Genomic DNA, 16869 nt, shown 5'->3' on the forward strand with positions numbered 1-16869 from the left:
TTCTGCTCCATTGTTCTGACACATGGCTTCCACACTTAAGGTCAGTTCTCTGATTTAAGGTAACTGTTGGATTTCCATTGATCACATTCCTTGGCAGGCAAAAAAAAGGCAGTGGGGGGAGGGGCTGGGAGCAGAGGGTACAGAAGACAGCCCCTTCCAGTGAAATTTTTTCTACTCGCATACGTTTCTCTTTACTTCTGCAGTCATTGGCTACCTAGCTGCAAGGAAGCTGGGAAATGTGGTCTTTCATTCTACCAACCTGTCCAGTTAATTTGGGTTCTATTATTAGTCAGGAATGAAGAGGGGATGGATACTTGTATTGTTAATTAGCAGGGTCTGACACAAAAATCAAGATCAGATACTATCAGTCTTTACACAGAAACCCATTAGAAATGTGTAAATCTTTTACAAAGCTCCCAGCACAAAACAAATCAGAATTTATTTTGCAATTCTGCTAAAGTCATACTACTGTATTTTCCTTGAATTGAATAGGATCTCCACATAACGTGATGCACTTGGCAGTTGAACAACTAATGGATGTGGATGGAGCCCAAGACATTAATTCTGTAAAGTTCTGTTGTGTGGGTCTGCAGACTACAGTTGAGTTCCATTGACGTCATTAATCTCAGTGTACAAAGCTGTATATTGATGCACAAAGTATGACTTGAGAGCATTGAGTATCACTTTTTCTGGTTCTGTTTGTGAGATTTTAAATTGTTCAAAGAATCATTTACTATTTCTAGACCACCTTGCTTGGAATCAAAAAAGTTACACAGCAATTTATCCCAGAGTATGTATTTTCAGTTTAAGCAGTGTCAGTTAGCCTCTCTAAACTGGGTTTCACAAGGCAACTGAGACCTACAGAAAATGATTTAGAGTCTATTTTCTCAATTCTCCCCAGCATGGTACAGAGCTAGCACCATTTTCAATGCATAGGAGAGTCAGTCCATTGCTTACAATGGACGCTTTATAGTATTTAGGCTTAATTCTCTCGGGGGAACCTCTGTTGAAAGGGCTGGATAGTTCCTTGATTTAGGCACATCATTGACCATTATGTAACCACTGACCCCTAACAAAGGCAAACATGGCTACACATCAGGAAATGGTTTTCTTATTTCCCATGGTGTATGATCCAGCATCAAATGACTTTTGTATCACCCCCTTACACATCACAGTCAACATAAAATTTCCTTTGTGAAACTCATGTGGTGTCCTCAGAAAACAATCTATTTCATTTTGTCATGTTGTCTTTTGTGTATTATGGAACGCTGCAAAAGCTTCTTACCAATTATTATAATTGTGCTCATTATAGCTGCTCTGAGATGAATTCTCAAAGGTCATCTTTGTTAATTGTTTGCAGTGATCTACTGTGAAGTTACTACAGTTTATCGTAATGAATTTGATAAAACTATAAGCTTGAAATCAATTTTTAAATTATTGTTTTCTTTCTATACCGTTTCCTTTTTTAGAAGAAAATAACCATAGAGAAAACTGGATATAATGCTTATGTTCTTCTGTTTTACAGCTGAGACACTTCCAAATTTGCTAATATTTGCTTCAGAATTAGGGCTTAAACTCAGACTCAGTCTTTGAAGTTCTTTTAGTTTCTGAAATAATTATGAGAATTTCTGCATTTTGTCGCTTTCTGGGGATTTCTTCCCAGCTGGATGTGTGTACTTTAATCATCTAAACAAAATTGGGCCCTCTCAGGTAGTGTTCCCCAAGGTGGACAGCCAGCATTTACGGACTGTCTGCACCCCTTGGGGTGTTCATCAGAAAGGCAGATTCCTGGGCTTGCTGCAGAATTTCTGGGTGGAAGAACCTGCCTTTTCTCCAAGCTCCTCAAGGAGCTTCCTGCACACCAAAGTCAGAGGAACACTTTTCTAGGGATTCGTATTTACTGCTTTCTGGCTACCAAGTATGAAGAGACCATGATTCTTTGATGATCCTGCAAATAATACCCATCTTCATTTGAACCAAAATTCCTGATGTAAACTAGTCCCTTTACAATGATACCTTGAAGCCCATGTAGGACTTAATAAGATAATAACTTACTGTCATAGGCTTTCTCATCTTTACAGTGACTGGTTGTGATCATTACTCAGGACACTTTGGGTTGTAGTACCGAAGCCCCACTCAGACTAGATGAAGCTGAAAACAGACTTTATTGTCTTGTGTATATTTAAAAAAAAAGAAAAGGCTCAGCAAGATCTAGGAAGTCACATGACTGATTAGGAATTTTGTATCTCTCCATCTCTGGGCTCTGCTTTCTTTCTACCAGCGGCTCCAGGCTCATGTTCTAATGACTTCATTACCCTTAGTCCCAGCAAGAGTGCCAGTGTGGACATCAGTGGCCCAGCTTGGGTCACCTCACTATCCGACAACCAAACCCTGTTTCTCTCCAGCCACATCTGGGTTGGGTGCCTGGCCCTGGAACCTACCACAGGGACAGAGAGTTGGAAAGGATTCCTCAAATAAAAAACTAAGAACTGTTAAAGGAAAGGGTAGGATAGATGCTGGGCAGGGAAAAACAAGAGAATTCAGTGTATTACTGTAAGATCAAATCATTTTAGTAGATGTATTTAAAACAGACTTAGTCCTTAAGTAAAGTGCCTCTGTAGTTACATTTTTTATATTTCAGCCTGAAATAGTAATAATGGTAGCTAACATTGATGGAGTGATTATTATGTGCCAGAACTCTTTACAATACTTTCTGTATATTGATTCACTGAATGCCCTTAACAACCGCCAGACTCCATTATTAGTTCCATTATAGAGATGAGAAAACCAGGCATACTAAGTATGCTCAATGTAACATGTAAATGGTGGAGTGAATATTTCGACCTGAGTATTTTAACTCTACTCTTTAAGTCCACTCTGTTTCTCACACTGCCATAGGTCTTCATTTAACATAGAAGGAGATTTAGTGTTTAATTTAATATTTATTTGATAAACATTTACTAAACACCTACTTTATGACAGACACTTGAAATTCAAAAGTGACAAAGTGGTTCTTTGCCTGAAGGGGAGCTGACAATAATACAACCTTGCTCTAAATATTTGTAAGTAAAGCTAATCCATTTTATAATAAAGTTGTACAAGTCATAAATAATGTTACATATAAAGTTTGATGTGACAGTGAGGGGTAGTAATTAAGCCCAGGAGGAAAATCAGATGAGAACGTTCCTGGCCAAGAAAACCATCTGTGCCAAGGCATGGAGGCTGAGAGAGGTGGAACATGTTCTGGAAACTATCACATAGTTTAGTTTTAGTATAAAAAATGTGCTGAGGAGAGAGTGATACAAGGGGAATCTGGACAAGTTAGGGTCAGGTCATGAGCGAATTGAATGCTGTGGCAAGGATATTATAAGGTTTTCAAACTTTTTAATTTTCCCAGTAGAACCCTGAGAGCAAAGAGTCTTAAGCAAAAACCCATTAGATAGAAAAGACACAAGGCGGGTTGTTTTTTACAAGGGGCGGGAGGCTGTCAGTCCTGGCCCCGTCCTCACACCACTGCTAGAGCCAGTGTGGAAGCCAGAAGTTAAATAGCAAAGTAACAGGATGGGATTTGCCTACTAGAAGGATCCATCTTAAGCCCTGCTTGATTGAGTTTCTATTTCTGTCTCACTTACTGAATTCCTGTAGGTGAAGCTTTGAGCCAGTCTCCATCCCTCTTTGACGAGTAAGGAAGCAGCCTTCTCCCAGTAGTTTCTGGTAGAGTGCTTTGCCCAGAGTTAACGGGCTCATGGAATGTTTGCTGAAATTGGACCAAAGGAAAAAAAAATCTTTTCATCTTCGGTTACTGGGAGAAATCAGGGGACATGCTGCTCCATGCACATTTGATGCCTCCTTCCCAAAGGGAGGGCAATTCAGTGGAATGATTGGTAGCATAGAAGGTAATATTAGTAACAGTAATAACAGCAACAACGACAGTCAGAGTCAAAAATAAAGATGGCTATCATTGATTGCTTAATGTGCCAAGCATTGTTCTTAGTACTTAATACAATATACACGAACTCATTTAACCCTTGAAACAATTCCCATTAGAGGAGCAGTGCTAATAATATCCATTTTACAAATGAGGAATTAATTGAAAGCAAAAAATCCTGAATAACTTGCCCAAGCGCCACAGACGGTAAATGGCAGAGTTGGAATTCGAATCCAGCCAGTCAGGGTGTGCCCACCTTCCCCACGGCCCTGTTATAAGAATGAGAGACGGGAGTTGGGAGTTGGGGGGCATCACGAGAGCATGGCCATCAGATTCAGATAGAGCTGGGTTCACACCCAGTCCTCTCCTTACTGCCCTTGGGCAAATTTTTTAAGTTTTCTGAATCTCATTTTTCTTATCTGTTAGATGGGAATACAAACATTGCAAACTTTTTTGAGACTAAAATTATATAATGTCTAGTGCTTGGTACATAACAGTTCCTCACTAAATATTAGTCCTGGTAAGAGACAGTGAATGCCTGCATGGGGCAGGCAATAGGAATGAGGAGAGGATGTTACAATGTGCATTGGACTTCTGTAGCTGGGGATGGTAGCCTGTGCTATGAACCACATGCCGTACATGCCATATGTGTGTTAGTTCATCGTCAATATATGTAAATAGTTTGACTCAGCCCTGTCTTCATTACCTCAGTTACGATGTTATTAGTCTTACCCTGAACAACAGGTAACTGTCAAAATGGCTTAGTGTAGAGCAAGATCCAGGAGAGAAAGTGGGGCTGGATTCCAGAAGCTGAAGACTGAAATCACAATAATTCATTTATTCATTCACTTAAGAATGAATGAATGTGCTATGCTCTGGGGTGATAGCGGTGAATAAGACAGACACAGGCGCTATCTTCTGGAATCTTACATTCCAGTGTCAGTGAAAGACATTTAACAAAGAGTTGAACAGTTATTTGACAGTTCTGATTAACTTTCAAGGACTGTACAGAGAGTATTAAGGGAGAATTTAAGAAGGAAACTGACCTATCTAGGTGGCCAGTACGTTCGTTTCCTGATTAAGTAACAACTACATGAGATCAGAGGATGGGTAGATATTGGTGAGGTTGGTAGGGCCCGAGCGGGGCGTTCCCAGCTGTGGAAGCTTGACTCTCAGCAAAGCCTGGGAATCCCCACCCCAGGCTCTTCCGCTGCAGAGACCCTTCTAGACACCTCTTTGGGACTTTTCAAGTAGATAAAGTTAGCAGAAGGACCGGTCAGATAAAGCACATGATGAGAACTTTTTTTTTTTTTTTTTTTTTTTTTTGCGATACGCTGGCCTCTCACCGTTGTGGCCTCTCCCGTTGTGGAGCACAGGCTCCGGACGTGCAGGCTCAGCGGCCATGGCTCATCGGCCCAGCCACTCCGCGGCATGTGGGATCTTCCTGGACCAGGGCACGAACCCGCGTCCCCTGCATCAGCAGGCGGACTCTCAACCACTGCACCACCAGGGAAGCCCTGAAAACTTTTAACAGAGAAAAGATAAACAGATTTTTTTTTTGTCTCCATAATACCCTCCACCTTTGGGGCTATTTCCAGTGTCTCAATTCTGTGTGTTGTACAGCACGTAGAACTTGGAAAGCTTCTAAGTTCTAAAAATGGACAAGCTGAGCTGCTTACTCCATGCACACTTCAGCATTTCTCCTTACATACTGATGACACCCCTTTTGGTGGCTTATGCGTATCTGGGTCTCTGCACATGTGCATGCGTGATGAATGGGTGGCCTTGTAGTATGTGTATGCATGCATGCTCCAGAAATTGCTTAAGAGCAAAAAGTGGACCTGGAGACTCCTGTCTATACCCCACACTAATGAAGGTGAGCACTTAGGTGCACTAGTTGTTAGAAGTGTTTTTCCATTGTGATGGTTTGTTTTTAGTAGTGCCTTTCATTTGTGTACCTCAAAGTATTTGATCAAAACTACAATTTGTTCTTTTATCCCCCTAGTGGAATTGAGATGCATGAAGGTAAGGAGATTGGCCCACAGAGGTTGGGGTGCCTGGAATCATTAAGCAGGCCATTCAAATCCAGATTTGTTATCAAGTTCCTCAATCGTGGACAGTGGGGGTCTCCTTTCGTAGATCCATGCTCTCCTTTGCCTGCCAGCACATCTTTCCCATCTCACATTTAGGTCCCTCTTTTGACTTTACTTGGTTCCCTCTTGTTGAGTTCTTTTGCAGCTTGACCTCCTCATCAACACATTGGCTTTCTGAATGACGGGAAGCTCACCTTTAGTTTTCCTTTTATGAAGAGTCCTCTCTTTCTCATTTAAAGCCTGCTGACTGTAATGAGCCCAGAACAGGAACTGTGCATTATCCATCTTGGTACCTCCTGCAGAGCCTGCTGACCTAGGACCTGGCACATAGTAGATGCTATACAAAATGATACTATATTTGTAAAAACAAGAGACCAGAGAAAATATAAAGACTAGAAAGCCAGATGAAGAAAAAACAGATCCAAATTACAAGGCACAGGGAATTTGATAGTTATTTTTTTCCGGTAACCAAAGAAAAAAGGGAAGACATTATCATTTACACTGTTAATACCGTCAGAAAAGAAGACCCATTCCGATTCCTGTGGGCTGTTACCTGAATTGTAGGTGGAGGATTCTTGAGGATGTAAGCCATCTCATTTATTTATTTATTTTTATTTTACTGAAGTACAGTTGATTTAACATATTGTGTTAATTTCTGTTGTTCTGGAAAGTGATTCAGTTTTATATATATATATATATATATATACACATATTATATATTTTTTCATGTTCTTTTCCATTTTGGTTTATCACAGGATATTGAATACAGTTCCTTGTGCAAGTAGGACAAGTAGGACCTTGTTGTTTATCCATCCTCTATATAATAGTTTGCATCTGCTAATTCCAGACTCCCCACACTCCCAACCCTCCCCCATGCCCCCCAACCCTAGCAACCACAGGTCTGTTCTCTATGTCTGTGATTGTCTCTGTTTCTTAGATAGGTTCATTTGTATCATATTTTAGATTCCACATATAAGCAATATTTGTCTTTCTCTTTCTGACTTCACTTAGTATGATAATCTCTAGGTCGGTCCATGTTGCTGCAAAAGCTATCTCATTTATCATAGATTTTAAATGAATGACAACATTCCTAGGGTTAAAACCTATTTTTAAAATTCATAGTCCTCTTGGGAGTCATACATCAATGCAGGCTTGGGTGTGGAAGGATGCATGTCACCCTCGTGTTGTCTGCTTCTCTAAGGGATACTACTTCCTACTAAAGAGAGAGCAGGTTAGCCTAGTGGTAAAGAAGAGCACTGCAAACTGTCACTCATCTGGGTTTACCCTACTTTTAACACTTCCTGTTTCTCTTACCCCGGGCATGTTGCTTAACCTCCCCTTATTCCACATGTATAAATATGGATAATATTACTTCTCTCATATGTTTAGTGTGAGAAGGAAATATAGTTATTTATAAAGCATTTGAGGAACTTCCCTGGTGGCGCAGTGGTTCAGAATTCTCCTGCCAATGCAGGGGACTTGGGTTCCACCCCTGGTCCGGGAAGATCCCACATGCTGCGGAGCAACTAAGCCTGTACTCCACAGTTACTGAGCCTGCGCCTCTAGAGCCCTCAAGGCACAGCTACTAAGCCTGCACACCACAGCTACGGAAGCCCGCGCGCCTAGAGCCCGAGCTTTGCAACAAGAGAAGCCACCGCAATGAGAAGCCCGCGCACCGCAACAAAGAGTATCCCCCGCTCGCTGCGACTAGAGAAAAGCCCGCCGGCATCAATGAAGGCCCAACACAGCCATAAATAAATAAATAAATAAATAAATAAATAAATAAATAAATAATAAAATAAAGCATTTGAGAGCAATACGTAGAACACAGTGTTTAGTGCACATTGTTACTATTACGACATCTCTTGTAGACATTTTTCATTTTCTCTCCATGGCACCAACGATTCCCATAGGAGACAATATGCCCTACCCTGTCCAGCTACAGGGCCTTGGTAATCGCTGTTTCTCTGCCAGGAAACCAGTCCCTCCTCAGTCACATCACAGTATACTTTTTCTTTCCCCTAACTGGGTAACCTCCCGCATGGCTTTTAAAATTCAGCTCACACTTGGATTTATCAGCTCTCTCCCCTCATGCCCCTAATTACATCAGCTACCCATACCTCTCAAGTTAGTAATTTTGCATGTATCTGTATCATTTTTTGGTTTCCATTTGTGTTCCCCACAAGACTATAGTAAGTTTCATTGTGGAAGAGCTTGAATGTTTTATGTCCATTGTTGCATTACACTCGGCCCTCTGTATTCGCAGTGTTAGTTGAATCTGAGGATATGTAACCCGCGGATATGGCAGGCCGACTGTGCTCTGCTACTTTACATAAGGGACTTAAACATCTGTGGATTTTGGTATCCATGGAGGATCCTGGAACCAATCCCTTGTGGATACTGAGGGACGACTGTATTATATTATTATTATTACTTAGCATTGTGCCTGGGATAGAGTAGCAGATAAATATTTATTGAATGAATCCATTTAGTTTAGGGTTAACATATACAACAAATCCAAGTGCTGCTTGCAATATGCTGTGGCAAAGACCCAAGTTCTATCAGTGCTGCAATGAAGAAATACGAGCTTGGGCAACTCGTTGAATCATGCTAGACCTGTTTCCTTAGATCTGTAAATATATAGTTTGCAGGTGCTTACCCACCTTGAGATAATTTTAGAGGATCCATACATGCTTAAGTCTCATTTAATGTTTCATATATTTTAATATTTAATAAACTGATTTTTTTAAAAAACCCTCAAACTCAATGTTATATATCAACTTTGAACACACTAGAAAATTGCAACTTCTCAAGGGGGAGTGAGGGTGGGGGAGGGATGGACTGGGAGTTTGGGATTAGCAGATGCAAACTATTATATATAGGAAGGATAAACAACAAGGTCCTACTGTATAGCACAGGGAACTCTATTCAATATCCAGTGATAAACCATAATTGAAAAGAATATGAAAAGAATATGTACATATATGTATAACTGAATCACTTTGCTGTACAGCAGAAATTAACACAACATTACAGTCAACCGTACTTCAATAAAATAAATTAAAGCTGTGACAAAGTGAGAGAGAGGCATGGACATATATACACTACCAAACGTAAGGTAGATAGCTAGTGGGAAGCAGCCGCATAGCACAGGGAGATCAGCTCGGTGCTTTGTGATCGGGTGGGTGGGAGGGAGGGAGATGCAAGAGATATGGGAACATATGTATATATATAACTGATTCATTTTGTTGTAAAGCAGAAACTAACACACCATTGTAAAGCAATTATACTCCAATAAAGATGTGAAAAAATAAATAAATTAATTAAAAATAAAAGAAAACAGCAACTTTTCAATTTGTAATCTGGGTTACTCCATTCATGTGCAGAATGTCATTCAGTATGAATTTTCCACTGAAATTTTAAGGCATGCTTTTTAAGAGTAATTGTTACCACTTACAATTACCTATCTGAGGAAATGTAGATTTCCTCTATCCTTTGGAACCAAACCAAAACAGAAAATTCATAAGATATTGAAGCTGATATATGACTTTTTCTTTCAAAAATTCTAAATTTGTCTTCACTAAAATAGCCCCTTTGTTGTCATTGATTAACTTTATATCGAAATATTACATAGTTTAATTTTTTTAAGAGTTTAGTCATCCTTTGTTTCTTTATTTTTTTTGCGGTACGCGGGCCTCTCACTGTTGTGGCCTCTCCCGTTGCGGAGCACGGGCTCCGGACACACAGGCTCAGCGGCCATGGCTCACGGGCCCAGCCGCTCCGCGGCATGTGGGATCTTCCCAGACCCGGTCGCGAACCCGCATCCCTTGCATCGGCGGGTGGACTCCCAACCACTGCGCCACCAGGGCAGCCCTGTTTCTTTTTTTTAAACTATTTATTCTATATTGGAGTATAGTTGATAAACAATGTTGTATTAGTTTTGAGTGTACAGCAAAATGATACAGTTATAAATATACAAGTGTCTATTCTTTTTTCAAATTCTTTTCCCATTTAGGTTGTTACATAATATTGAGTAGAGTTCCCTGTGCCCTACAGTAGGTCCTTGTTGGTTATCCATTTTAAATATAGCTGTGTGTACTACATATGATAGTTTAATTTATAAAAATAAATGTTTACTGATTTTAAAAGTCTAGTTTTTATTGAGGCTGTATATTGGCGTCCTGAATAAAATTTCTGTTGGAGAAAGGGATTTTAGTGCTACAAATTATTAAGTTTCTTTTTTTAATCACATTTTAGAAGATGTTAGTAATCCCTACAAATTCTAATCGTCTATGATTCTTTAACAATAACTCGTCTTCAATTTTTTATCACATTCAGTCAGCGACGAAGGTGAAAATGGTAGACATGTTAACACAAAAACCTGCCTAATGCCAGCAACCACTGTGGAGAGCAGGACAGGTGAGCAGGAACAGAAGTGGTTCTAGCCAGTGTCCGAACCTCAGGGTGTAGTCGCATTTATGAGTCTCTACACCTCATACTTCCTTGAGAGTTCAAACTGACCAGTCCCTTGGACTGTTGTAAGAATTACACAGGTTTTTTCCTCTTCCATGGGTTGAGAGCTGAACGTTGGGCAAAACCCTTCGTTATAGAGCACACTAATATGAAGTGTCTCGTTAATGCCGTGTTTGAATCCTACTATATTGTAGGTGCTTAAAGTATATTCCCCTGTGTAATAAATATGCAACTTAAAATCCCTCCTTTATCCCCTGGAATCATTCATAAGCAAATATTAGTGTGTGCTAACAAGCTCCTTTAATTGGAGGACCAAAGACAGGTTTCTCTTCAGCCCTGGCTTAAGGTGCTCCTAAACTCTTCTTTCATGATTTAGAAGCTTTGGTTTTATCACTGTAGGTAATTGCCTTTCTTCTGTCTAGGAGTTTTCAGTTTAGAATTAAGAGGACTGGCTTTGAAGTCAGACGAATCTTGCTTTGGATCTTAGCTGTAACATTTAAAATAGGAATAAACTCTCTGAAACTCATCTTCCTTATTTGTTCAATGGGATCGTTAAAAACATGTACTTCATAGAGCTGTTTTGAATATTAAATGAGATGATACACGTACAAACTCTGGGACAAAACGTTACGTAAGGTTGGTTTGGCTATATTTTATGACCACGGTTGTGATCATCATATAGTCATCAGAGGCAGCCGGTGGCTTGAAAGCATTGTCTGGGATCATCCGTTTCCTTGCATTTGAAAAGCACTGTCTCTTCACCTGTTTTATCATCTTCCAGGAGGCTGGTTCTCGTTTTTCACATAAAAGTGTTCTCTGCAAGCAGTAAGAGAAGTCCATCCCTACACGTAAATACTTTTCAAGTCTCTGCTGCGTCGCATTTCCTAACGTCCCGTTGGCCAAAGCAGATCACATGGCCAAGCCCAGAGACAAGCAGAGGAAATGAACTCCACCTCTTCAGGTGGGAGGCTGCCACATATCGGGCCGTTTTTCCTTTTAGTCTACCACAAATAGTAAGCAATAAATAGATTCTCGTCATCTTGAGAAAAGACAGTCTTCTTTCTGTTGATAATAAAGCTGTGCTTACATAAGCACTTAATCGTTTCTAAGCCTTAGGAGGTGACATTGATAGGTATCCTTTTTCCCATTTACAGGTGAAAATAACTGGCATTCGGAGAGTTTAAATGGCCGTGCCTGACTTGACATACTAAGTCAGCTTGGACAAGATTTTGAAGTCTTCTGATTGAGATCATGCTTCTTCCTAGAGTATTGGACTTAGCTTATTAAAATCACTCCCCTTTAACATTTGTGACAATTTGGTACCATTACTTTGTTTTTCACTATGACCCAGTGGTCATTAGTTTCCCAGTGAGCTTGATCCCCGTGCTCAATTCTCAAGACATAAGAATAATCCATTTACAAAGCAGAAGATAAGCTTCTTATAACTTTGTAATCTAATTCTAGCCTTAGTTGTTGTTTTGTCCTTTTGAAAGCATCGTAACCCATCTCCTTCAATGAGCCGTATTGTAAGAGGTTGGACTGCTTATGAAGGGGTTAAATGTGTTCTCATGGTCATAATAAGTGCCTCCCTTTCAGTTTCACTGAGTAACTTAAGGCCATCCTTGCACTAGTCTTGAAATCTGGATGAACAGTAGCCCTGAAGGCCTGATAAATTTCACGCTCACTTACAAGGCCATATAAGATCAAGATCAAGGTTATATTTTAGAGCTACGTAACCATGATCCACAGTGGTTCCATAACTGTGTTTGGAATTTAAACAATTTAAACCTAAAACTCAAGTTACTTACATTCCTGCCCTCTCCTACCTTTGTTATTTATTTATTGGTTGAGAAGATTAATAATAATGTTTATTTTGTATTATATTTTATAACTTTCACATACTTCATTTAATTTTCACAGAAGATTGGGACATAGAATAATATTGATACTATTATAAAATCTGTATCTCCTTATAGATGAGAAAAATTAGGCTCCAAAAGGTAGGCTGCTTTCCTGAGATCATGCGGCCAGAAAGGAGTGGAGCTCAAGCTGAACGTGCACCCCACCTGCCACCCCTCATTTTCCTGACTTAAAGCATATGCTTTCTTCATTACCACGTTGCCTCAGTTTACCTTTGCAAAGCCATGGAGAACATGCTGACTTCATTCTGGTCTCCAGTACTGTTTGTTTTGGATTTAATTATATACTGAATCACACTGTTATTTAACTGTTTCGTAAGTTCTTGTTTCCTTAATGATATGGTGAGCTTTTTTAGGCACTTTTTCCTCCTCTCTTTCTCTGGCATCAGCCACCATCCCGTTGGGAACCTGAGGCAGGCAGCAAATACTTGTAGAACCAGCCCCGCTTCTCACTAAGAATGACCCAAGCTGAGTCTGTCCGGCGGCCGCTGGAAAATGACGGGTGTTTTACTGTCTCATGTGCTTGCCTCTTTAATCGAAAGCAGATGCCAGACTGCCCCAGAAACCCTCAGGTTTGTTTTCTCCCCTTTTATCTAGGCTTCCCTAAAGTACATCTGCTCACATCCTATATTCATCCACGATTATCAGGCCCCGCATGGTGGGTTTAAAATAGCTAACATGCACAATCGTCAGACATTTTGGAGGCCTGCTGCAGGACCCTGCAACAAGTTGAAGGGCTGTGAAGGTCAGTCTCTCCTTAGGCTTGCAGTGAAGGCCTAGGCAGTTTCTGGTAGCCGCAGGGAAGATTTCTTTGGTCAGCATGTGCCATCCCCTGCCCCCATCCCAGCCCCTCACTCCTCTCCTCCCCTCCTTTGTTAAGGCCACGTGCTTCTTCTTAGCTCAGCCTCCCAAGCATACATTCTATTTTGAGACTACCTAGTCTTTGACTTAGTTAAGCCACGTCATATGTAACATACTGCGTTCTCCTAGGTTTGCAAACCTCCATTGCTTTTTACTAAAACTTATTTTTGGGTGGTCAGTAAATGTCAGCGTCTCACCACTCTCCTCCTCTTATTTTTACCAGTTCCTTTCAAGCTGTAAGGAATGCTGCTGTAAGTGGTTGGAACTTTATTAGGTATTCATTCTTTTATTCATATTTATTCACAGGCAGTTTGCTTGATGCTAGGATGTTATTTATAAAGAGCAAAAGCAGGCAGGATCCCTGTGTTGATAGTTTTTATGGATTGACAGGGAAGAGAGGCTTCAATCAAATGTTTAGATAGATAAGCGTGGATTGCCGTTCTGGTAGGTGCTGCAGAGGAAGAGACACGTGAAGATCCCTGGGGCTAGAACCACAGGCAGGCAGATCAGAGAACTTTGCTGGGGAAGGGATCCTGGAACTGAGATCTGAAGGCAGAAGAGAGCTTACAAGCCATGGAGAAGGGAGTCAAGTAAAAGGGCAATTATGACACAGTATGACCCATACCTCTGTTCTAGTACCAACAGATATGTGTGCAGGTTTGGGGGTGGACAGGATATAGTGGGGAGACTTGACATTACCCGAGAGAATTAGGGAAAACATCCCTCAAGAGTGTCCATTAAACTCAGTCAGGAAGGATCAGTAGAAATTACGTGAAGAAGAGGAAGGGGAATGAAGACACTCATGGGAGCCCACAGAAGGGCCCAGCAACGTAGAGACCAAGTAGCTAGAGGAGGTGAGGGTACAGACAGGGACACGCCATGAATGGTCTTTCAGGTAATGGCCGTGTAACATCTTACACGCAGAGATTCTTACTGCTGCATCTAAAACAGTTTTCCTGGGCTAGAAACTTTTTCCACCAACCTCAAGAATAAAATACTATGTAAAAGTCCAATTGATGTGTACATCTCAAAGTAAAATTATGAGGGACTTCCCTGGTGGTCCAGTGGTTAAGACTCCACACTCCCAGTGCAGGGCACCTGGGTTCAATCCCTAATCAGGGAACTAGATCCTGCGTGCTGCAACTAAGGCCCGGCGCAGCCAAATAAATAAATAAATATTCTTAAAAAAAATTATGGGAGGACACACACACTCTTCACCAGTGATATCAGGTTCTCTTAAAAAGGCCCAAGTTAGTGGACTCCAAATTGAAACTGGGAATGAGTGAAATCTGAATTAGGAAACTTACTCTGTAGGAGGGTTCTTTCTTTTCACGATCGTGGCACTACCACCTGTCCCCTTTCTTTTCATGTGTACTTTCCTGAAGGTGAGATGGGTACTCCTGCTTTGTGAACATCCTCAGATGGAGGGAACTTACCTCTGCTCCCTTTCCCATCTGACTTTCATCATCTTCCATCAGGGACTTCAATAAAAGGAGACTTCAAAGAAAATGAACCTAACAAATTTTAAATCGAAGAGGCTGTATTTTTTTTCTTTTCACTTTTCTTAATCTTCCCTATACCAGGTATGATCAGTGATAGGTACTTGATGGACATAGTACCCAGAGGCCTAGAGTGAGTTTTATCTTAATAGCTTGTCTACCTTAATCTCTTCCGGGTGAAAGGATGAGGAATTTTTTTTTTTCCCTAGCAGGTTGCCTGCTATATTGGTTTGCTGTACAAACAGAAGACCCCCTTGGACTGCCAATGTGTTATCTTGTAAATTTTTTCTTTGTAGTCAAGGAAGAAAGTCAAGTTATATGGTAATTATGCTTGTTTGTTACCACAGAAGAAAAAACTTAAGAAAGAAATTATTGCATAGTTGATATAGATGGTGATGAAAAACAGAATCCTACTAAAGACACTGGATTTTCATGACAATATTTATTGTTCTAATATAGGATGAAGAGGAAGAAATCAAACAAGAAATTAACATGTTGAAGAAATATTCTCATCACCGGAATATTGCTACATACTATGGTGCTTTTATCAAAAAGAACCCACCAGGCATGGATGACCAACTTTGGGTATGTAGTGCTGCCCAAATTTGATTTTCTTACATAGAAAACACCCAGGACTGAATATGCATTTCTCTATCCTCATTACTGAAATGCATTTCTCTATCCTCATTACTAGGTTCAGTTGTTCTATGAAATCCTTTACTCCATGATATCCATAAATTGTGTTTTTGACGTTTTCTCCGATTTCCTTGAATAACTCTCTATCTCCTATCCCTTAATGTGGACCGTCCCTAAAGCTAGTTGTTAGGTTCTCTGTTTTTTTTCCCACTAATGACTACCTTTATTGAGTTTTTATTATACTTTAGGTACCATGCTGTTTGCTTTTAATGAATCTCATCATTTATTCCAGCTCTTTGAGGTAGACATTATTATTATCTTCATTTTTTTGTATGACGAAACTAAGGTTTACAGAGAAGTAAACTCATGTCCTGTATCTTGGCTTAAACATCTTTGCTGCACGCAGTTTCACCACAAGCAGTTTCGCCACAAAACTCATTGTCCGTAGACAGTTTTGCTGTAAAAGATAAAATAATGAATATAAAATAAAGGACAAAAGGAAACATGAAAAACTAATAACAATTTTTAAAAGATTTTACTGTGAAAAATGAAAGTTCAAAAAATATTTGAATATGTTTAAAAATGTGTGTAGATCTATGGTTATAGTTGTATTCAGGTATATTTTAGAGAAAGCTGGTATTGGATTCAGGTATATTTTAAAGACTTTTTTGATGTCCGTCATTAAAGATTCAGGATCTAATATTGAATGTAAGTTCTTTACAATATAAAAAATACAGAAAATGCAATAATCAAAGTAAAAAATGCAAATAGCTAATTTAAGAAATATATGATGAGAAGGAATTTAGTAGCCTTTAGAGATGAAGAGTTTTTATAAATCAATAAGAAAATATGTGAAATGATTAATAGAAAGATTGAGTTAAGACAAGGCAGCAATTAACAAAGTAATAAATATCAATTACCAATGAAGTGTAATCTTACTGACAATATAAATGCAAAAGAAAACAAGAATTAGATACCACTTCTTACCCAGGAGATTGGCAAAGGTTTTTTTTAATGATATACTCAGAATGGACATTCACACCCCCTGCTTGAAATGAATGTTGGTACAACTTTACACAAGGACAGTTGGAACACACACACACACACACACACACACACACACACACACACACATATATCTATATCTGTATCTATATCTATATTTAATCTCCCAAAGAAAATGCCTTACTTTTGACCCAGTATTTTCACACACAGGAATGTATCCTAAATGAATATTTGGGTAACTACATAAAAATATATGTAGATGCTAACTAATAGGGAATCACTTAAGTAAATCCATTAAGGGACAATATTCAGCCAGTTAAAATGATGTAGATCTATGTTTACAAATGGATGAACGTGAACGATTATAGTAAGGCTTTTTAAAAGCTTTTTTAGAGGCTATGATTAGATATAGTACATTTTCTTTTTTTGTGTCAAAAAAAGAAAGAAAAAGAAAA

At 39.6% G+C, this 16869-nt stretch overlaps 1 protein-coding gene across 4 annotated transcripts in view; it reads left to right on the forward strand.

Annotated features, from left to right (window-relative positions):
- The window catches only part of TNIK (TRAF2 and NCK interacting kinase), a 414490-nt gene that overhangs the window by 247204 nt on the left and 150417 nt on the right, over window positions 1-16869 (forward strand). For all 4 annotated transcript variants that reach the window (XM_082840052.1, XM_082840053.1, XM_082840055.1 and 1 more), the window contains one exon: window positions 15233-15358. In XM_082840052.1, the coding sequence (XP_082696178.1) occupies window positions 15233-15358 (126 nt within the window). The remainder of the gene's footprint in view (window positions 1-15232; window positions 15359-16869) is intronic.

The sequence above is a fragment of the Leucopleurus acutus genome (assembly GCF_964270905.1).
Source record: "Leucopleurus acutus genome assembly, chromosome: 5".
Taxonomy (NCBI): Eukaryota; Metazoa; Chordata; class Mammalia; order Artiodactyla; family Delphinidae; genus Leucopleurus; species Leucopleurus acutus.